The following is a 24,098-nucleotide window of genomic DNA, read 5'->3' on the forward strand; positions in this document are numbered from 1 at the left end:
CTTCATGAGTCATTGCCCATGCAGAATGGGCTTTTCAGTGATTCAGCTGCCTTTGAGTCATCCATTTCCTGTAACCCCAATAAACTCAATGGTTCACTAAGCTAGACTTGGGCGAAATCATTTCTTTGGTCTGTAGTGCCCTATCTGGAGTGGATAGGCATGAATTCAGGTATCCCTTGGAAAGATGACATAGCATGAATCACAGATGTAGTTTTTCCATAGGGCCCTATAGATCTCAAAGGTTTTGTTCATATATTTTTTACTAATTTTTCTTTGTAGTGAACTGAGTATTCCAACTCTTGTGTGTTGTTTTCAAGCCCTGATAGTCTGTCTACCCATAGATCCATCCTATTGGTGAATCTTTCCACATAACTTCTTATTTAACTTCTTTAATTTTTTATTTCCAGTTTGTTTTACTATTTCTATCTCTTTATTGAATTCTTTCATATTATATACTGACTTCCTATTTCATTCAGCTTTGTCTGTTATCTTGGGATTTATTCAGGGGTTTGTGTCCTTTTTGAATTCTTTGAACATAATTTGTAATCATTCTTTTGAATTCCTTGTCTGGATGTCATCTACTTTTCTTTCATCAGGAGACCATTAGTGGGATTGGTAATTTCTGGAGCAGCCATGTTACATTGTTTTGTTTTGTTTTAATTTTATGTTGCTTGTGTTTTCGTGTTGAGACTTGTACGCCTGGAGTTGACCACTGGATGATTTCTTAAAATTATAATTATTTTATCAAAACTGGTTACAATGTTCAAGACGGATAATATTGTAGTAGGGTTGAGGCGCCATCCTTCTCTGCCATACCCGTGTTCAGGACAGCAGACCCAACTCCTAGTACACCCCTAAGAGTGAGATACTACAAAGTAACAGTGTTGGTCAAGTAAAAACAGCCACCTCTTAAGCTCTCAACATTTAAGAAATAAAGGAAGAGAGACAGAACTGTGCACAGTAAGAACCTAAGGCACAAGTGTGAAGGAAAATGAGTGAGCCTGGTGAGCAGAGAGTAGAGGAGAGTACATAGTAGAGACAACAGGGAAAAGAGTAAGAGATGAGGTAAATGTGACCAAAGGTTGGATAATGAATGGGTGGTGAGACAGTGAAATCAGACAGCCTAAGACAGGCCCAGCTCTTGGAAGGCTGAGAGGCCTGAGCCCCATAGACTAGGCCAGCTCATCTTCTGGGAAACACTTATCAAAGTAAAAATATAAGAAAAGAAAGACTAGTGAGAAGTAAAGAATAAAGAGGGAGTGATAAGACTAAGACAGGACAGAGCTGGCCTGTGCAACTGGAGAGGATATTAAACAGAAGATGAACAAATTTGAAGTGGAGGCAGCTGGGTAGGAGGTACCCTACCATGGTCTGAATGCTCAGTCTCCTCACTGTTCCAGCCTTGCCCTCCTGTTCCTCCATGGCTCCCAAATGCCTGTCACACTCTGGGCAGTCTTTTACACAGATGTTTCATAGGCATCTTTCAGGATACTGGGTTGTGAATGCTGTTCTCAAGGCAAGGTGGTCCTTTGCAAGGCTGGGTCACAAATGCTGGCCCTCTTTCTTTACAGGTGTCAAGTGCTAGTCCTACCCACTGGGCAATCCTTACTGGTGTCAGATGCACTACTAGGAACCTGTGCATCCCCCAAAGATGCTGGCTCCTTTCAGGTCCCCCTCACTGAATACTGAACAATTCTTGTTTTTAAGTCTCTTCCCCATAATTGAGAGGTGCTCTGGTCAGTTTTTAGCATATAATCATGGAACTTGCTCTGAGTTTCCTAAGAGTTCGGCTCACTAAGTCCCTGGGACCAGCAGGGACCATTCTAAAATAGTGCCCCACTATGTTCAGCTCACTAAGTCTCTGGGACCAGCAGTGACCATTCTAAAATAGTGTCCCACTATGGCTGCATTTGTTCGCTTGCTCATTTGTTTTTTAATGGCACCTCACTGCTGCTCAGGTAGAATGCTGGGAAGAAAGTTCTTCCAAAATGGCTTGTATTGTCTTCCCCTCTTTTTCTTTTTCCTTCTTCTCTTTGAAATGTTTGTTACTGAAAGTAGAGTACAGAATTTCTGAAGCTGTCTGTCCTATGCCAAAGCTCTGGTCACCTGGTCATGTCCTGTCTCTAGGAAGGGAGACCTCCTAAGACCACACTGACCCCTCCAGGATGGGCTCCAGATTTTTTTTTCTGTTCTGCTCTGCAACATTTTCTATTTTGCTTTGATGTTAATCTGGAGATGTTTGGCTGTCACCCACCTATTCCATAGCTGTTACCAACTTTCCCTGCATGTTCTCTGGAGACTGTAGCAGACTATATTGGCTTGTTGTCTGTGGACTGCAAAAATCCCCAGCAGACACTTTTTAACAGAAGTAACAAGCTAGTTCTAAAATATTTTCAAATGCCATAAAATCATCATAATAATTTTCACAAAGGAAAAACAAATCTAGACAATTTGCAGTATCCAATTTCAAAACTTACTACAGGGCCAAGCATGATGGAGCATGCCTGTAAAGCCAGCCCTTGGGAGACAAAGACTGGATCACAATCAGGTTAGTCCAGCCTACATGGTGAGACCCTGTCTTAAACACAAACACAAAGAAACAAAACCCACATTACTACAGTAAGCTACTGTAATGGAGCAAAGGGCCCTGGCAGGTCACCATCCTGAGTAAATGAAGCTACTTACAAAAGCATATATATTATCTACTTAAAACTGAAAACCACACAACTGCTTCTCCATTGTCACACTGCACTGTCAGTGGCTGCTTGGAAGGAGAGAGATGAGAGCAGGTGTGGCTGGCAGGGTGAGCAGAAAAAGCAATTGAGTCATCTTGATTGTAGCAATTATTTCAAAGGTGTGAATATCTGTCAAAGTTCCTCAAACTGTCCACCTGTGTGGATTCTGTACCTTTGTGTAGCTTACTGCCAATAACGTACTACTATTTAAAGGTGTAAATAGGAAAAGAGAAAGTTGTAAACATTTATATTTGAAGGTTTAAAAAAAAAAACTATCACCTTCTAAATTCCTCTACCACAAGTCTGCAAAAAGATTCATTGTGTCTGCAGTCTTCTGCAGCAAAGAACCCTTGCGGTAAGCTTGTATACCTCGTTTACTCTCAAACGCAATAGAAACAGCTCTCTATTCTGAAATTAGACAGACTCCATTGGGAGTTCTCACCTAATGGTTGTTAAGTCTTGTCCAAATCAAGCTGCTCCAGCTCAGGGTGGCAGAAATGGTCAGCAATGACATTAATGCCTCCACTGTTAGCTTTCACCCTCCCTATAGTTGTCCTGATTCCTCACCTCTTTGCCATCAACACCGCTTTTTTTCAGTTGGCTAAAGCCCAATCTACCTACTTCCCTGGCGGTTTTCACCTTAGCTCCTCTTCGGCCCGTGCTCCCTTTCCCACGAAAAGTCTCCCTTTAGCTCTCTCACTTACAGCCTACAGAAGCCCAGCACCAACTCCAGCTCTAATCACTTCTCAATGTCAGCCCTGTATTTGAAGCTGACTTTTGTGAAGCTGGACTCTACAAAGCAGATGAGAGAGCCGGAACACTGGCTCAGCCAAATCGTCACAGCCTCTCCAGAGTCCAAAGGAAATTACTTTGGAAATTACCCGGGTCCACAGCCTAAGCTCGTCTGGATGGTTCAGGAGGCTCAGACATTTCCCAGCTGATGGTGACAGGCCAGATATCCCACAGACCACTGGGACACAAGGCCCAAGCAGGCTCTGCCGGCTAAATAGGGACGAAAGGACCGGCTCCTTTGTTGCCCAGCAACAAGCCTTGCCTCGTGGGTCTAGCACCTGAGCTCTGCACACGCTCCACTCCCAACCCCTACCACAGTAGATTCTAGAAACCAGCTCCAGGTCCTTGCCCCAGAAGCTTACACCTTGCATGAGAGGTCTCAGTCCAACGGGTGGTGGACATGGATCCCAAAGGCTACAGAGTCAGACATCATCTGCAGCATTTACTTTCCCATAGTGGCCAACCACCCAGCTTAACAAACCATTTAAAACCCCGTCTGTCTTCAGACACACTACCGTTTGTTTTTAAAGGAGTCTCTCTATGTTACCTGTCAGTTTGCTGCCACGGTGCCCTCCATGAGCCCAACTCTAAAGACACTTGAACTCTGAGTCATGTGATCCAAGTTTCTGGAATTCACAGAATACTCTTAAATTAGCAATATTCAGTTTTCATGGTGCAATCAAAGAAGCGGTGATTGGCTTTATCTGTTAAAGTTGAAGCTACACATACTTAAAATATCCAGTAACTCTGGTAGTAACTTCAAAAAAACATATAGAATGCAAATTGTAAACATTTGGATTTTTTTAAGCCTAGCCATTTTGTCTATATGGCTAAAAATTGAAAAACCCAAATGTTCATCAAAAGCAAAATTCACAAAATGTGTAGCCATAAGACACAACAGCTTATACCAAGGAAATGAACCAAGCTTCACTTTTGGGAACAGCAACACAGCAATCTCTCACACCTGCAATGCTTCTTTGGAAGCTAAATACAGAGTGGCCCATGTTGTCTGAATCCATCATATAGGGTTCAAATCCCAGATCAGCATAAACTGGCACTCAAAGATATACACTCAGCTTATCTATTACAAACAAACACAAGAAAGTGTTCTCCACAGAAGTCCACATAGTAGTTGTGCTGGCTAGTTTTACGTCAACTGTCACAAGGAGGGAGGCTCAACTGAGAAAGTGCCTCCAAGAGACAGAACTGACTGCAGGCAAGCCTACTGTGCAATTTCTTAATTAAAAATGGTTAATGGGGGAGGGTGGCCCCAGGGCTGGTGGTCCTGGGTTCTGTAAGAAAGGCTGAGCAAGCCATGATGAGCAGGCAGGCCAGTAAGCAGCAGCCCTCCATGGCCTCTGCATCAGTTCCTGCCTACAGGTTCCTACCCTGTTAAGTTCCTGTCTTGACTTCCTTCCTTTCCATAATGAACAGAGATGTGGAAGAGTAAACCAAAATAAACCTTTTCCTCCCCAAGTTGCTTTGGCCATAGTGTTTCATCACAGCAACAGAAACCTTAACTAAGACAGTAGTCATCTTGGGAGATGGAAAGAGATATCAAATAAGTACACTGAGAGTCTCGGAGAGGGGTGGGTTTGTAATGTTCTTTAGTTGGTAGCTATTTGGGTTTTTCAAGGGTGATAAGTAAGCTATTGCATTCTATTTCCTCACTTGCTTTTAAAGGAAGAAAAAAAGAATTGAACACAGTAAATTGGAGTGCTTTATTTAGTACCTGGCACTTAGACTCTCAAATGTGTATTACCACTCTACTTTCTACCAACTCACCATGGCAGATACTCGATGACTTCAAAGTCACCACAGATGGTCACTTCTGAAGATCCTCTATGAAGCTCCAGACACTGGAAGGAGATAACATGAAGTTGCCCAGAAACAACCCAATTGTGCAAATATACTCTGGCATTCTCGGGATTTTGGAGAGATGCTTTTATTTCACAGAAGCAGGCAGGATTTCTTCACCCTCATCTCTAAGATGGAGATAGTAAGTGTAGCTCTTCACAGTTGATGGCTTCTGGGGGAATAGGCACCATGACTAAGGCATCTTATAAAAGAAAACATTTAACTGGGGGCTTTCTTGAAGTCTCAGAGGGTGAGTCCATTGTCACCATGGTGGGAAACATGACACCAGGCAAGCAGTTATGGCACTGAAGCAATAGCTGAGAGTGTATGTCTTATCCATAAGCTGGAAGAGAGAGAGAGAGAGAGAGAGAGAGAGAGAGAGAGAGACAGAGAGACAGAGAGACAGAGAGACAGAGATAGAGACAGAGAGACACAGACAGAGACACAGACAGAGACACAGACAGATACTGGGGACTTTTGGAACCTTAAAGTTGTGACACACCTTCTCCAACAATGCCATACCTCCTAATCTTTCCCAAAACAGTTCTACCAACTAGGCGGCCAAGTATTCAAATATATGAGCCTACGGGGACCAGTCTTATTTAAACCACCATGGTAATGTTAGTTATTGATCTAAAGTCTAAAGCCATTTCATATTCATTCTGCAGAGCTTCATACTAAATTGCTAATAATTGTGGGATTATCTTAAAGAGTGGGAATTTGACTCAGAAGAGCAGAATCAAATTATTCAAGCAGGCATTGAAATTCCATGATATAACCAAATCCTTGTTACTCACCAGCATCTACCTGCTAGTTCTTTTGTTGTCTGCTTGTAGAACCATGCCTGGTTCACACACTGGAAGTCCTGGTAGATTCAATATAACATCTCAGTGTCCATACTTCCCAAGTATCATAACAGAATGATGTCCAAATTCTGTTCTCTGGGTAGAGAATTCAAGGTTTTTCATAATTAAGCCTGCCCAAGGGTTGGAAAATAAAGGAATGTCTTTACTTCATATTCTGTACAAAAATGAATTCAAACTAGATAAGAAATTTTTGATTTGTGTAGGGAAGACTTACACTCATTCAACCACAGAAGTCATGGGATTCTAATTCTATGTAGTTAAAATAAACAAAATATGATACAGTTAAAAACCTGATGAAAACCTGTAACATTTACAACAGACATAAAATCACAGCTGTATCTTCTAAAACTGAAGTGTAGCTCAGTGACTGACCACTGTGCAGCAGGTACAAGTCCCTAGGGTCAATTCCAGCATCATAACTAATCCTGTAGATGAGAAATAGACGGAGGCACACAAGTTTTTTCAGAGCTAAAAATGGTGTGAACAGGCCATTCCACCATGAAGAAACACTGTTCTATCCACTAATAAACAGAGTCATAGAAATTAAAACAATGGCTACAATTTTTACCACTCAAATTTCAGTTAATAATGAAGTATGTAAGGGTTAGTATTGCTCATCAACTTCACAGGATCTAGAATCACCAAGGAAGAAGGCCTCTGGACGTGCCTGTGGAAGATCATCTAGATTAGGTTAACTGTAAGTGACATCATTCTGGACTGCAGAGGCAATGTGAACAGCCAGCCTTCTCCTGCCACAATGCTGTCTGCTGTCAAGTCTTTCCTACCATAGGGGAATGCACCAAGTTGTGAGATGGAAGATCCCTCCCTCCCTCCCTCCATTTCTTCCTCCTTTCCTTCCTTCCTGCCTTAAATTGCCTCTCATCAGGACGTTTATTGCAATAACAAGGAAAGTAACAAATACAGACTACATGCAGGCTGTGTAAGAAAACAGGATCACCCAGATATTTTTAGCAACATCCTGCTAGATGTCAGGGGACAACATACCTTAAGGTCCTAAGTACTTAAGTATCTTATAACCCAGAAGTGTCACTCTTATGACCCTTTTCAAAGTAGAGACATGCAAAAAATTTAAATATTGAAGATTTTATTTTCTTTTTTGGTTTGCAGCTTATTTTTCAGATAGACTCTTCTAGTTGCCCAGACTGGCTTGAACTCAACTCATAAGCTCAAGTAAGCCTCCTGTCTCAGCCTTTCTATTAGCTACAGCTCTCCATGGGTCTAAAGCTGTAAGCTTCCATGATTGGTAGGTTTTAATCATTGGTAACCAAAAATGTTGCCTTAAAGTTAGTATCACTGGGGCTAAAGAGATGGCTCAGCAGCTAAAAGCACTTGTTCTTGCAGAAGACCTGTGCGCCCACATACTGGCTCACAACCATCCATAATTTCAGGTTCTGAGGTTCTGATGTCTTCTGACCCCTATGAGTATGATGCATATACATATACTCAGGCAAAATAATCATACACATAAAGTAAAATCAATGCAAATGTTTTTAAATTTAGTGTCCTTAATGTCTACTGTGGTGTCAAGTACACAGAATTCTCATGACGGTCACACCCAGATAATGTCACCACCCAAGTATTAGTTACTACTTAATTGTTACCAAGTCACAGGCCTGAAGAGAATTGAATTCTCGATGGAACTAAATATTGTGGGAATGAAAAAGCCAAAGATGCTAGGTCTTTCTCAACATGTAAATCAGCATCTCCTGTAATGTGGACTTATTTCATGGTCTGGTTACATTAATACAACTTTGCAAAAGTCTCAATCCTTGCTTTACAGCAAGCTCAGTTCGGCCAAGGTCAAAACCATGTTGGATAGTATTCATATTTGGTTTGGGCTGCAATTGCTTTAGTAACGCTATCAAATACATTCTACCAAATTAAAGGGATGAGTATGAAGTAAATTATCTCTAATTTGCTCCTATGCCAAACCCAGAGGCAGCCTTGCTTTCAAGAGCACAGCCACCCTAGACACCCCCATGCCTGTGCCTCCACCTCAAGATGGATAAAAGAAACAGGCAGAAACCTTATGATAAGTTACAACAGAAAAAGAATGACAAAGGAAATAACTGAAACCTGGCTCTTCCCTTCCTTCAAGTCTCCAGAAGAAACAATGGCCTGCTTGAAATCAAAAGAAAGGGGGTGGTAGAAAGAAAGAGTTCAAATAATTATTTGCACTACTGTGTCTAAAAACACTAAACAGGTATCACATTTGGGGTTTAGCAGAGCCTGGTGAGAGCTAAAGTACAAGAGAGGCTGCCCAATAGGGAGAGGACTTGAAGGATAAAGCCACAGAAGTGCAGGAGAAAGGCGGAAACATGAACTCTTGCCTCTCACTCAGCCCTCTTTCCCCAAATTTCTGTACCATTGCCCTACATCAGCCAAATTCTAGTGGGAGCCCAAAAGTCAGGAAAGTTACAGGACACTGTCCATTGAGATCAGCTTCCTGGGGGAAACAACCTGAAAAATCTTTGCCCAAATGTTTCCTGTACTGTTATTACCCCCATAGAAATGTATATGCTGTGAGGCTGTTTCCCCTCCCTATTGTCCACCCTAGTATTGAGTCCCTCCAGCCTTCTTCAGCAACACTGGTCACAACTCTTACCCTCTGGTGACCTCATATGCCAGTCTTTCCCCAGGCCCTGAACTCTGAGGTGGTTCTAACAACTAAGCTTGTAGAGTTCAGTGACAGACCTCAGGAAGCCAGCCACCTCTTCCCCAGGGTGTCTCAGAAGTCTGGCGCCGGGTCTGATCTCAGTGTCCTTAGGTAAGATAAAAATAGCAAGCATAGAGCAGAAAGAAAACCTGGAGTAAAGCGACCCATTGAAAAGAAAAGATACAAGCAAGCAGGTGTACTTGGCTGAGAATTACGGATTTATTTTTCTTGGAGGTAGGGGCTGACATTTAACATTCCACTTACATTTTAGCCCTCAGAAGGGCTTTGCTTAGATGGGTTCCAAGTGTGGTAATGCATTTGAGGCTGTGCTGAGTTGAGGTCAGAATCATTCTTTTTCTGAAGGTAGGTATGTAAGACAGTTGTACTGGCTTTGTAGCCTAAACACTGAGCTTAAAGCACGAATGCCCGGTTTGTGCTTAGAAAAACTAACAGCTCTCCCGGAGTAAGCTGTAAAAACAGAAGCTGCATTTAGCCAGAGAGCACTGCCTGAGACTTCTTCAGTGTTCCAGCCCACTTTCCTGTACTTGCCTCCCCCAATGCCAACCCAAGAAAACTTCATAAACTTTGAAGATGTGCTGTGTTCCTGTTCTCCAGTGACAGGCATATATTTCATCTGGCCCCATCTGATTACTCAGTGAAGGAGAAGTCAAAAACTTATGACAGCCTGCACACAGAGCGCATAGCCCACTTAGCCCACCCAAGCACTGCCTGAAATTTGTGAGACATTCTTGAAAGCCCCTCCATCCACAACTGAACTCCAGACCTCCCAAATTCCCCCAGTAGGAGGGGTTAATCATTCATGAATCTTCACCCAGCAGATGGATCTATGCCTGAGGATACCCTCTTGTGATTTGTTCTTTCCACACGCTCTATTGTTTTTCTTAATTAAGCTTTAGGACCCCACTAAGCCTTTTGTACACATAAGGTAATATTTATAATCTTTAGTATTTGAACGATCCACCATGAGTCCAGTATCCCTGCTTCATTTCAGATGGACTTACTTTTCCTAGAAAGAAACCTTTTTTTTTTTTTAAGGGAATTTAAATCAAATAGTCTCGAAGACAGCAAATAAAGACACCTTGCTATAATGACATCTTGGGTTTTGGGGATTTTAGAAAATATCTAAGCGATACTTCTCTAGATGAATAGTAAATGGTTCCTTCTAACTCTGCCCATGGGAAGGGAAGTGGAATGAGCTGAAGGTAACAGGAAATAATCACCGGCATGCTCATCTCAGTCCTCCCTAAGTTCAGGTACTGGGGAAACCCTCAGTAGGCCCAACAAGACTTCTCTTCCATTAGCCCTCTTCTCCTTTAGGGGTGCACCCTGAATCTAAGGTCCAATCAGGCTTTCCCCTGGGCTTACAACAGCCCAGGGGATCCTGAGCACATAGGAAGAAGGAGACATGCTAACACTCCCTACATCTGTCTTTGATCCTGGGCTGGGACAACAATCTTTAGAAGCCAGCGTAGCTAGAGCATGGCTCTTGAGAAATGTCTACCTTTCCGAATGGGAGTGTAGGGAAGAGAAAAATGTGTTCCTCTTGCCTAGTTGGGTTCTGCACACCAGAGTCAGAGATACATGATCTTTCATCATAACTTCGCACCTTCAGCCTCTTTTCCCCAGAAAGTCCCTGGCAACTTGAGAGAGAGGGAGTTCAAGGTAAGATTCAGGAGACACCAAGAACTGCCTGCCTGGTCCCTACACAAGAATACCCTTGGAGTGGCCAGCAGGGACAGTCTAGGATGGTCACCACAAACAGAATCCTTGGAATGAGAAAGAGAGGTACACCAGATGGTAAGCCCACATCCCAGTATCCCATCCTGCCTGTGTACCCAGACCTCTGTGAAGCTCTCTCCCTACCTTTTGTGGCCAGTGAGTTCTGCCATCACCTCGTATGAGATCAAGTCTAATATGCTGATTTTGACGTTGAGGAAAACAGGAGGCTCACAGAGAGCCAGCCTCCTGCAGAATCTACATTGGAATTCACATCTGATTCCAACCTTTCAACTCTCTCTTGCTGCAGCAATCAACTTTGAAGATAGTGACAGTGAAAATCAGGAAGCATTTTGCCCAGGATTTATGTGGACCACAAAGCTAAACAAACATTCAGCAGGAAGGAAGGAAAGCTTCAGGTCCCAATACTTCCAGCACCTTCCTTTTCCATAGAGATTGTTTTCAGCCTCCTAAAGCTGATCTTCCACTCTATACCACCCACAACAGTTGCAACAGTTAGTTGATCCCTCTGAGGTTAACAGGGGTCCCTCCTTTCAGGAACAGGAATAGGTCAGGCTCTGTCATGCCAGTCCCTCAGGCTTTGTTCCCTCCCAGACACTGCCAAATCCAGGCAGTGTGACCAAGATCCTATTTGAAGGAGGAGAGTACTGCCTGAGCATCGGTCTGCATCCTTGCAGACCTGGGATAGTCACAGGGTGCTCAGATCCGGACTGCATCCCTAACACATGCTCCTCAGACTCTGTCTGAATGGCCTCTGTCTTCAGTTCTCTGTCTCTTATGAGGGTGACCTGCTTTATTCCCATTCCAGCACCTGCAGGGGTTTTAGAAGTCCCAGCCCCAGTGTAAACTGACCTTCAACCCCATCACTGGGCTTTATTTATTGAAACCACTTCTCTTGGCAGGGGGTGTCAGGGGTGGTCATGGTAGGTCAGAAGGGAACCAGGATTCACAATGGAAGGTATTTTTTGACTTGGTGAGGGGGGGGAGGGGAGTCAGGTAGGTGGGGGGCAATCCACCCAATCTGTACCTTCCGAAGCATTTGCAGGAAAACAAATTTACATCAGACCTGTCATCCTATCTCCCAATATATAGTGAGTCTGGCTCTCCCCAAATTTCAAGGGGCTCTCCTTTGATGGAGAAGCACAAGATGCCTTGTGGGGATAGAGGGACACAGAATGCCAGATGTAGCTGGGGGAGTCACAAAACCCTCAGAAGAGTCCAGAAGAGGAGATAGGCCCTCTTCTCATAGTGAACTCCAAATGCCTATTCCATGGCAAGTAAAATTTGGGGAGGAAAAATAATTTGGGGACTCTCCAGTTGGTATATCAAAACACACCACAGGTTTTTAGATTGATGCGTCTTAAAGAGAAGTCATTATGAGACTCCTGGAAACTGGATGGAATACAGTACTTTGAATTCTACAGGTGGAGGTCAATGTTTGGTAAGTTGTGCTCCCTCTGCCAAGGCCCACTGAGAAGTAGGAGAGAGGGATCTGTGGCTGAGCAAACCCTTGCTGGGCAGTGCTAGCTTTCCCCCCAAGCAGCAGGCAGTGGAAGGTGGAACCCAGGGTAACCTCGGCCTCAGAACTCGGTTGCCAGATTTTTTTCCTCCTCACTGCGTGGGCTTGGCTTTATTTATTTTCCAGTTTAAATACATTATTTAAAACCCCACATTTCCTGTAATGCTCTGAGTAAAACATTTCGCTTGATGGGAAATTGATGGGGTTAACTTTTAATCATTATCTCCCACTGATATCTGCTGCCACTGCCTTTTCACATCGAGAAGTGAAATATTTGCTTAGTTCATACATTGACCAACCTATATCAGCAATTCGTGGATATGATTCTATCCCTGTCCAGAGAGCTACAAAGGGGGAGCCTTTCAATTTGATGTCACCTCATGGTTTATCTTGGGGCCCAGGTAGAGCAGGTCCAAGAGGCTTGAAGCTAGAGGTCTGAGGTTCTCTCTTCTGACCATTCTGGATTCCTTTTCTAAATTCTGGAAACTCCCCCTGCCTGAAGTCAGGCAGGCCAGCCTCAGGGCTAATGAATCTTGCTCCAGGTTCTACCTGAGGAAGAACTTCAGTGATTCCTTCCTTCTGGGATCTACTAGACCATGCTGGAAACAAACAAGAAAGAATGAGGCAGGGGCAATTTATTGTACAGGATATTGAGAACATAGCAGGACTATAATGCGGGACAAGACCTGGGGAGTCTGTAAAGTTTTCACCTTGAGAATTGCTTTGGGCTTGCTACCACTAGTAATGCCCAACTGTGGCCAGACAAGTCCTTATTCTGATCCAGGGACGCCATGGAACCCAAAATCACACCATTCAGGAAGTACTCCAAGTCCCTGCAGATCTCAGTAGGATCCTACCCAAGCAAAAGGCTCCCAGGACACCTCTTCCTAAATGTTTCTGTTTAGAAACAAACCTGTTGCAAGATGAGCTAAGTTTTGCTCTGTGACCCATAAGAAAGAAAAATTTTAAAGTTACAAATAACTGTGTCACTGGGAAAACCCATGTCTCAATCTAGCATAGCCACTGGAAACAGTAGAAGCAGCCACCCCAAATTGTCCACCAATCAAATTGTAACTTTTGACAATGAATGTAACCTCCCCTAGTTATGTCAGTAATTTAGTCTCAGAGTCAGAGAGGGGGGATCAGGACAGGAATATAATGGGGAAATGACATGCTCTTTATTGTTCTTGTAAATTTGGGATATGATTCATTTGATTTCTTCAAAATCATCCGTTATATAGAACTATGTAAATGTGAGGATAATTACATTTGAATAAGCAAAACTAAACCGCCAGAGGGAACTAAGGGCTGTGGGAAAGCGCCTGGATGTGTGGAAAGTGGGGAACTCCTGTGGATTGGAGGGAGTGCCTGACAGGCATGAGGAAGGTAAGTACTTGACTACTTTCTGCCCTTGGGGAAGGCTTACATTTAAGCTGCTAACCTCGATGCCAAAGATAAAATTTCGTTGGCTTTTTGGAGCCCTCAGTTTCCGTGGCTGCTTCCTGTTAGGTTGGGCATTTGGCCTGCGAAGGGTGAAGCTCTGACCAACCCTCCCCAGCTCATGAGCACCTGGGCATGGTGGAAAACGCTGGGATCTCAAAGCGCTCCGCCCAGTCTGTGGCACACAGTAGGATGCTCTGGCCCTCCTTCAGAAGCTTCACATGGAAAAACTCGATTTTCTAACTCTTTATGTGAAACGAACAGTCTCTATCCTTCTTTCACAAGCCTCTTGTTTTTTGGTGTTTTTTTTTTTTTTTTTTTTTTTTTTTCAGGAACACCCAAGGCCTGTGTGCCCCACCCACCCCTCACCTGAGCGGCTGGCTTAGGAAGAAGGGACTGACTGGCACTGAGTAGGGCTTCCAACTAGCTCAGCTGATGGTTATAAATAAAGTAGTAGCTAACTTTCAGGACAAATACCACAACCGGACTGTGAGGATCGATTGGGGCCGCGCGGGGGAGGGGGTGAGAGGTACTGGAGATGAACGGTGGATGCCCCTGGAGGGATGGAGGCACCGTTTGTCTCCAAGGATTGAGGGATACAATTAACTTTTCCTTCCAGGGCTGTGGATTGCCTAGAGAGGAAAGTGTTCCTTCCCAACATTTCTCATTTGAATACATGAAAATGTGAGTTGATCTTGGCAAGGTAAAGCTCTCTCACGGCCAGAGTGACAGTTTTGTCGCCCGCGGGCGAGGCCAGGTGGGGAGCAGCTCCGGCTCAGACATCCGGTTGCGGACAAGCCTTGGATCTCGGACTCCGGGGACTTTATGAAAACTGGCGGCAACTCAAGGAGCAAGAGAATGGACAAACTCAATGCCTGTTTTTGTTTGTTTTTAGCAAAATAAGCGAAAGCCCAGAACATGCATACGAGTGGTGCAAAGGCACACCTGGACAGGTGTGCAGCCCAGAGCAGTAGAGGATCTGGTATAGAACTGGCCAGACAAGGTCTGCCAGGTGACCCCAGGACTCCCACCTACTGGTGATTGGACGTCTTGCTTACTGTGAACGGATTCCTTGAGGAGAATTTAATGGCGGAAGAAAGAGTCAAAGGAATGTGTGAGGGCAGAAAGGGAAAAAAGAAGCGGTGATAGAACAGAAACCCGAACCCTTGCCCTGAGCATGAGACTGGTTTGGGTAGGGACGCCCGCTGGCAAGGGCCGTCGGGCCCCGGGTGACTAGGGCTGGTTGCTGAAGGCACCCAGGCGATCTCCTCAGCCTTGTGTGCCTGGAACCCCCTGGGCAACGCACAAACAAGTACAAGGGGATGCTTCCAGCACAACCTGCTGGGCGAAGCCCTAAGCTGGTCCCAGTCGGAGTCAGCTTTGAACCCAGTTAAAGACCACATGTCTTAGTTGCTTGGTGTCTAATTCCCCACGGCAGGAGGAGGACTTAAGCTTCTTATCTGGCGGGGGGTCTCGGGGTGGGGGTGGGGGGAGTAACTCGGACCACCGGGCACCGAGCGTGCCTGGGGCCACCGAGGACTTGACCTGGCTACAGTCCTGAGATGAGAGGTAGGGTCTGCCGGAAGAGGGAGGGTAGACTAGGAAGATCCAGAGGGAGAACGCTCTAGCAACGCCAGCGAGGGCACCACAGAGGAGGTCCGGGTCCAAAGTACTGCACTCCGCCCACCTCTCAGTTCAGCCACACCGCGAAGGTCAGGCGCATCAAAGGCACCAGCTGGTCCTCGGTGTCCTTCTGTCCCGTGAATAGCTATGGGAATGGCCAGGCCAATCTGGGAAGGGTAGGCTAAAGCAGACAAGTTGGTCAGCAGACCTGTGCTGTCGGCCTGGCATTGAGCGGGCCCCAGGGGCTTGGCAAGAACAGCTTCTAGGGATGACAGCGCCACCTCCTTTTTAAAACAGACTGGAGTAAGAACATAGCCCACCGCTCTGACCTCCCTGGCTTCCTCGATTTACCACTTTAGGCTACCTGGGGCGCCCTAGGCTGTGGTCTAAGGTCCTCACCCTGGCAAGTTCCAACCTAGGACATCGCAGAAGAGCCCATGTGGTTCACTTCTTGAGAGCTAGTTCCCCAGAGCTGGAGGCAGATTTAATTGCCGGTTTTGCTATGGCGTAAGGGCCTGTTTGTGGAAAGATGTTAGAAATGAACACGGTTTAGGAGGGTTGGACTCCTTATCTGGGTGCCAACTAGCCAGCAACCAAAGAGAAAACAATAGCCAGCTCCTTCCCCACTCTCCTTCCCTCCCTCCACCGTGTGTGTGTGTGTGTGTGTGTGTGTGTGTGTGTGTGTGCCCGAGGGAGGGAGGGGGAGGGAGGGAGGGAGGGAGGGAGGGCCTGGTTTTCCAAGTCAAAGACTTGGATAGAAGTGACTACTGTTTCACTTTTAAACCTGGGGAAAACCGGCCTCTTGGTACACTAAAACTGGCCTCTTGGTACACTAAAACTTCACCAACCGAATTTGTTAGGCATCCAGAAAAAAACGCCATCACTAAACGCAGAGAAGTTATCTAGCTATTGCTTTTCCTTCTACTTGGCTTCAGACAGCCAACTCAGAGTCAAAACTCCTGACTGCCTGACGCCTTTCCAGTTCAATCCAGTCTAGCCCAGCCTTGTTGCGAGAACATACACACAGGAGGCGCTGTTTGCAGGAAATGGGCCACAGACCCAAGACTTTAAACCGGGCAGAATCCATTCTGTACCACTACTCTGGGATTTTGAAGATGCTTTCGAGAACCTTCACTTTGGTTTCACTCTATGAATGGCCCCCTTCCCCTTTTAAGTCGACTGGAAAAGGGGGCCTAGAAGATTTGGAAAACAGACTGAAAGAACATGTGATATTTTAATTCACCCCCTTCCTCGTGACAGGGTACCCCCAAAGTCATCAGCTTTTTATGCTCTCTATAAAGCTATTACTAACTTGGTACTACCCACAGGAAATGTCCAAGTTATGCTAGGTGTTGTGGAAGAGCCAAGAGGGCATCAGAGAATCAGCGACCAAGGAACAAGGAAGCTCTCTGGCCCTGGAAGTCCCCAGGACCAGACTGAGGAAGCTAAGCATCCCCGTGCTTTACAAACCAAACGGGGATCCTGCTGTTGGTGGGAACTTTGCACAAAAGAATTAGTTTCCGACACACTTCTACAGGTACATTTACACAACCAGTGGGGGTGACTTCTAGTCACAGGACCCGGCTGTGACTAGGACACTAGGAGAGGGCTGCCGGCTCTGATGAGTTCTAGGTAGATTTAATTTCACTCTCATTCCTTTACTTATAACATGATGTACACACACACACACACACACACACACACACACACACACACACTGTTCAAAAAGGAATTGTAATCCAATGCTTTTATCTTTTTTATTTCCTTAACTACACATCTTCACCTTCTCTGCTCCCCTGCTGATTTAAAAGATTTGTTTGGTTCAAGGATTTAACGTGATTCTCCTGCCAGATTTCAAGGAAGACAGATTTAAAAGAACAAAGAACCGGGTGGTGGTTGGGGCGGGGGTAAGGGGGTATCTATTTAGAAGACAAGTAAAAAACGCATTCCTTCAAATGAGATTAATTACTTTAAAAAAAACAAGAATATTTTAGTCTCTTGGTCACTTTAGAGTTTATCTTATTGCTTCTGAAGAAAATCTAGTAAATCAGCCTGGCACAACACTCATAGGGCCACACAGTAACATTCACTTAGAAACGCACTCAGTAGTTATGTATGTTCATGAACACACGCAGTCAGTCACTCAGAAGTAGACACTTTCTCGAACCTATCACAAACTCTGTCTACCAGACGAATCTCTTTAACTAGCCTCTTTCAGCAGGACAAGAGGACAAGCCACTGCTTAGGAAAAACTGGAAGGAGGCAAGAGACTTGGAGTGGGGGAGAATTTTCCACAGCTGTCCAGGACCTTTCGAAAGCCTGATAGACGAGCCCCTTTCCTCCAGGTTAGAGACCAGGATGACTCAAGCTTCAGGCTGGCACCTCGTTTAGCGTGGCAGATGCGTTCCAGCACCCAAGCCCTCACGCTCCCAGTTTATGCCGGTGTTTAGGGAGATGTCCCCTCCCCCTGACCTTTCTCTATCAGAAACCAGACGGTCGCCTCCAGCTCGGTCCCGGAGGCTGCCGAAGGGGGGTTGGAGGAGGAGCCCGGCAGAGAGAGGCAGGCCCTATCACACAAACATCTGCTCTCAGTTTCTTCCTCTTTCTGATCGCTGCAGATGACAAGGGGAGTGGAGTGGACTGAGGCGGAAAAAAAAAGTTATGTCATAAAAATATAAAACGGTGCTGTGACTCACCTGCTCTTAGCCGCAGGTACGAGTTTCGTGGCAGCGCCTCCGTTCTGCTAGCCAGGAGCCCAGGTCGGCCTAACGTCACCTGCTCGGCTGACTCAGATGACTGGGTTTCTAGTGACGAGGCAAAAGTGGGGCTTTTCCCCTTTACAAGCCCGAAGCCCGGGAAGTGGGGGTGGTCTCCCAGGGTTGAACTTTGGGTCAAGAATCAGGGCGGGGGAGCAAAAGAGCCGAGGGAACCAAGAACCGAGTCGCAGTCAGGTCCAGGGGGTAGTGAGTGCCTCTGGGAGGGAGCTAGGGTCATTCAGCGAGCACGGTCCCAGCGCTGGGGCTCTGACGCCACCACCCCAGTCCTTCTCCCGCAGTAGTGCTCCGGTCTAGAGCCCTGGCCTGTCCTCTAGGCACCGCCTATTTTTCTTTTTTTTTTTCCTTCTTTTTTCTTTTTCTTTCCTTTTTTTTTTTTCTTTTCCAAAGGGGGTCACACACACACACATACACCCGCCCCATTTTCCTCTTTCCCTAGCCTCTGGGCTTAAACCAATTACACTGCTTTGTAAACAAAGTGAGGGCCAGGTTTGGGGGAGGGGGGCTGGCGGGAGGGGCGCGGGGGGCGTGCGGCGCTGGCGCGGCGGGGCGGGGGCGCGGCGGCTGGACTGGCGGGCGGCCGCCTCGCAGGTGCACCTCGGGCTTTGTAGGTGCGAGCGTCTTTGTGCGGCGGACAAATGGGGAGAGGACGAGGAGGTGGGCACTCCGGCGACGTAAGATCCACATCAGCTCAACTGCACTCGCTTCGCACAGGCCGCCCGCTCACTTCCCGCGGAGGCGCTGCCGGGCGCCGCGCTTCGCGGCCGCCTCCTGTCCCCGGCGCTGCCCCCTCCCGCCGCGCCGCCGCCACCGCCGTGCACGCCGCGCCCCGCAGCGCCCGGCTTCCTCCTCGCTGGGGTGGCGCTGGGCTCTCGAGCGCTCGGGTGACCGCAGCGGCTCCGCGCCCCTCCCCCGCTGCCGCGCGCAGCGCACCCGCCCGCGGCTCCGCACAGGGTTGGATGGTTGTGTCGGGCAGGGTGGCTCCAGGATGTTAGGGACTGTGAAGATGGAAGGGCATGAGAGCAGCGACTGGAACAGCTACTACGCCGACACGCAGGAGGTGAGAGGCAGGGAGGCGGCGGGGCGTCCCCAGAGTCGGGGTCCGGGGAGACCTGGGCGAGGTGGGCTCCGGAGGGGACTGGGGCGGACGGGCTGGGGATGGCTCGCCCTAGGCGCGGCTTCTACTGTGGCCCCTAGCCGGCCTCCCTGCCAGCCCGCTGCCCGCTGGGTCCCGGCGCTTGAAGCGAGCAGAGAGTTTTAGGAAACTCTGGGCTTTGAAAACACCCGCTCCGGGAAGCACTTGCCTTTGCCCTGCGGAGAGCGGGAGCTGGAGCCTGGCTCCGGGAGCCGCGGGTGGCCAGCAGGCTCTGGCAAGAGTTAAAAGCAACTCCGAGAGTCAGTGTTCGCTCACCGGGCGGCCTCACGGTCCCGCCACTTAATTCGCCGACGTCTCCGGATAAAAATGATCTCCTGGGGGAAGTTGGGCTTCTTCTTAAGAAATGATTTCTAAATTTTATAAAACTTATTCTTCAAAAGCCCAGTTTGTAGAAAAGTGTGGCCGTTCCTCTCTAGAGCCGCTGGGTGGCGCTAGTGCGAACCGAATCTTTCCAGAACTCAGGGCCAAGAACCTGTTTCTCTTCATTGTCCCCTTGGTGGCATGTTCACGGGGTTTATTTTACATTATGCACAAAAGCATTGCGGGAAAAATCAGGTACAGGCAGGGCCACTACCTATTAAAAATACTTTTCTAGAAACAGCTGTCGATCACCTTCAAAACTTTAATTACCGTTATGGAAAGCTCTTACTAAGAAAGCTTAGTGCGATCTTGGGGAGAGGGCTGGAAAATTAATTCCAAAGTAAAAAGTACTTTAAGATCTGTACAGAGAAGTACAGAATCTGAAAATACCTTCACTGCAATTTATTTATTCGTCTCTGTGTTTATTTGGGAACCATACCTTTTGATGTCTTCATATTTAAATCTAGCCATCTAGATTTCAGATGGAGGTACATTTGCTGTTGAACATAAATTTAAGGACATCAAAATTGTTAGATTACCAGATAAGCAACTATATGCCAGGGTTCTCTGTTTCCTAATCTCCAAGTCATTCTCTGGATTGCTAATGATGAGCATTTCGCTTGCTGGTGATTTTAAAAGAAGTTCAGGCCACTTTCAGGGGTTTAATTTTGACGCAGTCACCTCGGCCCACCAGAGAAGATCCCTATGGAAACAGCTTTCTTACATCTCAAAGCTGAGAATTAGGAAGCAGAATAGCATTGAGAGAAAGTAAGTAGAGTTTGACTTGGGAGTTTTAAATTATTCCAAACTACTCATGTAGTTTCAAAGCCCAGGCTTTGATATGAGCGGCAGCAGCTATCAGTTATAGTGTGTGTGTGTGTGTGTGTGTGTGTGTGTGTGTGTAAATTGTGTTACCATGTTTTTCAGTTGTCAGATGTCTGCAAACAGGTAGCACAATTTAACGGAAGGGTTTTTTTTTTTTTCTTAATAGCTTCCAGAGCTGTAAATGTAGTCAGGTTAAAGTTAAATATATGCACCGCGTTGTTCTGTTGTACACCCTATTTTTATTTTTTCCAGAGTTTTATTTAACTGGTGGTTTTTTTTTTAAAATATTACCATTTTGCAAGTGGGGGGAGAATTACTTCTAAATATAATAACAGAAAGCCATCTTTTGGCACCAACTCTAAAGACAATGCCAGTTTCTGGGAGATGAGTAATTGGGGTGGGGGAGTCATGTGGGCATATAGGCGATTTACTCTATGGGTGAGAGTTTAACAGCAGCTAGCACAATGCCTACTGCTTTTTGTCCAGAGTTGCCTGCCAGACCTCAGCAGGGTGGGCGCCTAACTGGTGCCTGTTTGATCGCCCAGCAGGGCTGTGTGGAACCTACATTACCGTGGGGGTGAAGTGAAGTAGCAGCTCAGACATAAAATTTTGTTTTCAGAGTTTCAAAATTCATCTAGCCCATAAGCAGTTTGTCTAGGCCGGTCTGGGATAGATAACCGTGGATGAAAACGAAGGGGGCACTCTAGAATCCAGTCCCTGAACCAGGCGTGTAAGGAGATTACTCACTCATCTTCCCGGGGACATATTTTCTGTGAGCGCTAATCTTTTCTGCCTGCAGTGCTAGGATTTCCCCCCTGCCGTGTAAGCCATCTTTGCGCGGCCAGGGAAGGGCGCCGGGACAGTTTGCCCTAGCTAGGGAGTTCCCAAGCTTTGCAGAAATGCTATTCTCCCGCCCGGGGGTCTCGTCCTGGGCCGGCCAAACTCCTGGGCGCACTACTAACCCCGCCCTTGGGGCCTCTTCTCTTGCTGTGTCCGCTCCAGGCCTACTCCTCTGTCCCTGTCAGCAACATGAACTCCGGCCTGGGTTCCATGAACTCCATGAACAGCTACATGACCATGAACACCATGACCACGAGCGGCAATATGACACCGGCTTCCTTCAACATGTCCTACGCCAACCCGGGCCTAGGAGCCGGCCTGAGTCCGGGTGCTGTGGCCGGCATGCCCGGAGGCTCTGCCGGCGCCATGAACAGCATGACCGCGGCAGGCGTCACGGCCATGGGTGCAGCGCTGAGCCCGGGAGGCATGGGCTCCATGGGCGCGCAGCCCGCAGCCTCTATGAACGGCCTGGGTCCCTATGCGGCAGCCATGAACCCGTGCATGAGCCCCATGGCGTACGCGCCGTCCAACTTGGGCCGCAGCCGCGCTGGGGGCGGCGGCGACTCCAAGACATTCAAGCGCAGCTACCCGCACGCCAAGCCGCCCTACTCCTACATCTCGCTCATCACCATGGCCATCCAGCAGGCGCCCAGCAAGATGCTCACACTGAGCGAGATCTACCAGTGGATCATGGACCTCTTCCCCTATTACCGTCAAAACCAGCAGCGCTGGCAGAACTCCATCCGCCACTCGCTGTCTTTCAACGACTGTTTCGTCAAGGTGGCGCGATCCCCGGACAAACCGGGCAAGGGCTCCTACTGGACGCTGCACCCGGACTCCGGCAACATGTTCGAGAACGGCTGCTACTTGCGCCGTCAAAAGCGCTTCAAGTGTGAGAAGCAGCCGGGGGCCGGAGGCGGGAGCGGGGGCGCCGGCTCCAAGGGTGGCCCCGAAAGCCGCAAGGACCCCTCAGGCGCAGGTAACCACGCCGAGTCGCCCCTTCATCGGGGTGTGCACGGAAAGGCTGGCCAGCTAGAGGGCGCGCCGGCCCCCGGGCCCGCCGCCAGCCCCCAGACTCTGGACCACAGCGGGGCCACAGCGACAGGGGGCGCTTCGGAGTTGAAGTCTCCAGCCTCTTCCTCTGCGCCCCCCATAAGCTCCGGGCCTGGGGCGCTGGCATCTGTACCCCCCTCTCACCCGGCGCACGGCCTGGCACCCCACGAATCGCAGCTGCACCTGAAAGGGGACCCCCACTACTCCTTTAATCACCCGTTCTCTATCAACAACCTCATGTCCTCTTCGGAGCAGCAGCACAAGCTGGACTTCAAGGCATATGAGCAGGCACTCCAGTACTCTCCTTATGGTGCCACCTTGCCCGCCAGTCTGCCCCTTGGCAGCGCCTCAGTGGCCACAAGGAGCCCCATCGAGCCCTCAGCACTGGAGCCGGCCTACTACCAAGGTGTGTATTCCAGACCCGTGCTAAATACTTCCTAGCTTCCAGGACTGGGGGTTTGTCTGCATGGCCCACCTGGTAGCAGGAGAGAAAAACCAACAGCAAACAAAACCACACACACCAAACCAACCACATAATAATAATAAAATCCCAACAGTTTTTTATTTTTCATGCACAATTTTCCCCAGTGCAAAGGACTGTTACTTTTACTATTGTATTCAACACTCGTTGTGTGTATTATTACAAATACAACCAACTCCATACCAACGATTTTTTTCCTGCGAAGTTTAATGGTCCATAAATGTATATATATATAGAAAAATCTCCCTCCTTCCTTGCCCCCTGCCACTTTCACTCTTTCCCCTGTGGACACATTCTAGTCTGTGCAGGGTTTATTTAAAAAGAAAACGGTCAAGTTTGTAAACTATTTGTTTGTGCTTTTTTTTGTTGTTGTTGTCCCTCCTTACCTAGGCCCACCACACAAGTTTACAGGTCTGTGGCAATACTCTTAACTCAGTAAAAATGGAAATGGAAAAGAAACATGTAGACAGTTGGGGCTCTTGAGAGTACCGGAAGACAGTACTGCCTTTATGCAGAAAGGTATAAACAGGTTCCATACATCAGAGCCATTTGATTTCAGCTTGTATTTCCGATGCATTCAGATAGTGGATGTCTTTAAATGAAATACATACATATATATATCATCTGTGGACTTAGTCATGCTCATGTACCAAGACCTCGTCCACTTTTGCATACCATGTAGAGGTGATAGGTAGGTGATATAGACATGCTACATTTTCAAAAATTGCCTGACCGGGCTACAAGGATCCCCTACACACTTGTCCTCTCTACCCACATATGGCCCTGAGAAATGAGTCCCCCCAAACTCTACTCCTTGCTCTGTAGAGTACCATGCTCATGTCATTCTGAGGTCACAATGTATAAAATTAGCTTTTGTGTATGTATACCACTTAAAGAATTTTTTTCCCCAGGGGAAACAGGAAGTATCATATTATTGAGGAGACAGAAGTTATAAGAAATGCATTTCAAAATTTTGTCCAACGTTCCAAAACCCCAGTTGTGGTCATCTTACTTATTGCCATCATATGCTTGTTTCACCCAGTGTTAATGCACTTTCCACAGTTGGACGTGGTGTTAGCTTTAGACAAACGGGTTTCATTATTATTCCTCTTTGCCTTCTCAATGTTAATTTATTGCATGGTTTATTCTTTTTCTTTACAGCTGAAATTGCTTTAAATGATGGTTAAAATTACACATTTAAAAATGTTAATTTTTATCAATGTGATTGTAATTAAGATATTTTGATTTAAATAACAAAAATAATACAAGACGTTAATCTGTGGAATATGTTCCCGATCATTTGCAGTTAAGGAATTTAAATAAATCAAATGTTAACAACAAA

The 24,098-nt window shown here is 46.9% G+C and overlaps 1 protein-coding gene across 1 annotated transcript; it reads left to right on the forward strand.

Annotated features, from left to right (window-relative positions):
• Window positions 1-18,304: 18,304 nt before the first annotated feature.
• Window positions 18,305-24,098, forward strand: Foxa1 (forkhead box A1). Its single transcript, XM_027419669.2, has 2 exons — window positions 18,305-19,101; window positions 21,385-24,098. Exons 1-2 carry the CDS (start codon window positions 19,030-19,032, stop codon window positions 22,714-22,716), a joined length of 1,404 nt encoding a protein of 467 aa, XP_027275470.1. The 5' UTR covers window positions 18,305-19,029; the 3' UTR covers window positions 22,717-24,098.

Source organism: Cricetulus griseus, chromosome 5, assembly GCF_003668045.3.
Source record: "Cricetulus griseus strain 17A/GY chromosome 5, alternate assembly CriGri-PICRH-1.0, whole genome shotgun sequence".
NCBI classification, from domain to species: Eukaryota; Metazoa; Chordata; class Mammalia; order Rodentia; family Cricetidae; genus Cricetulus; species Cricetulus griseus.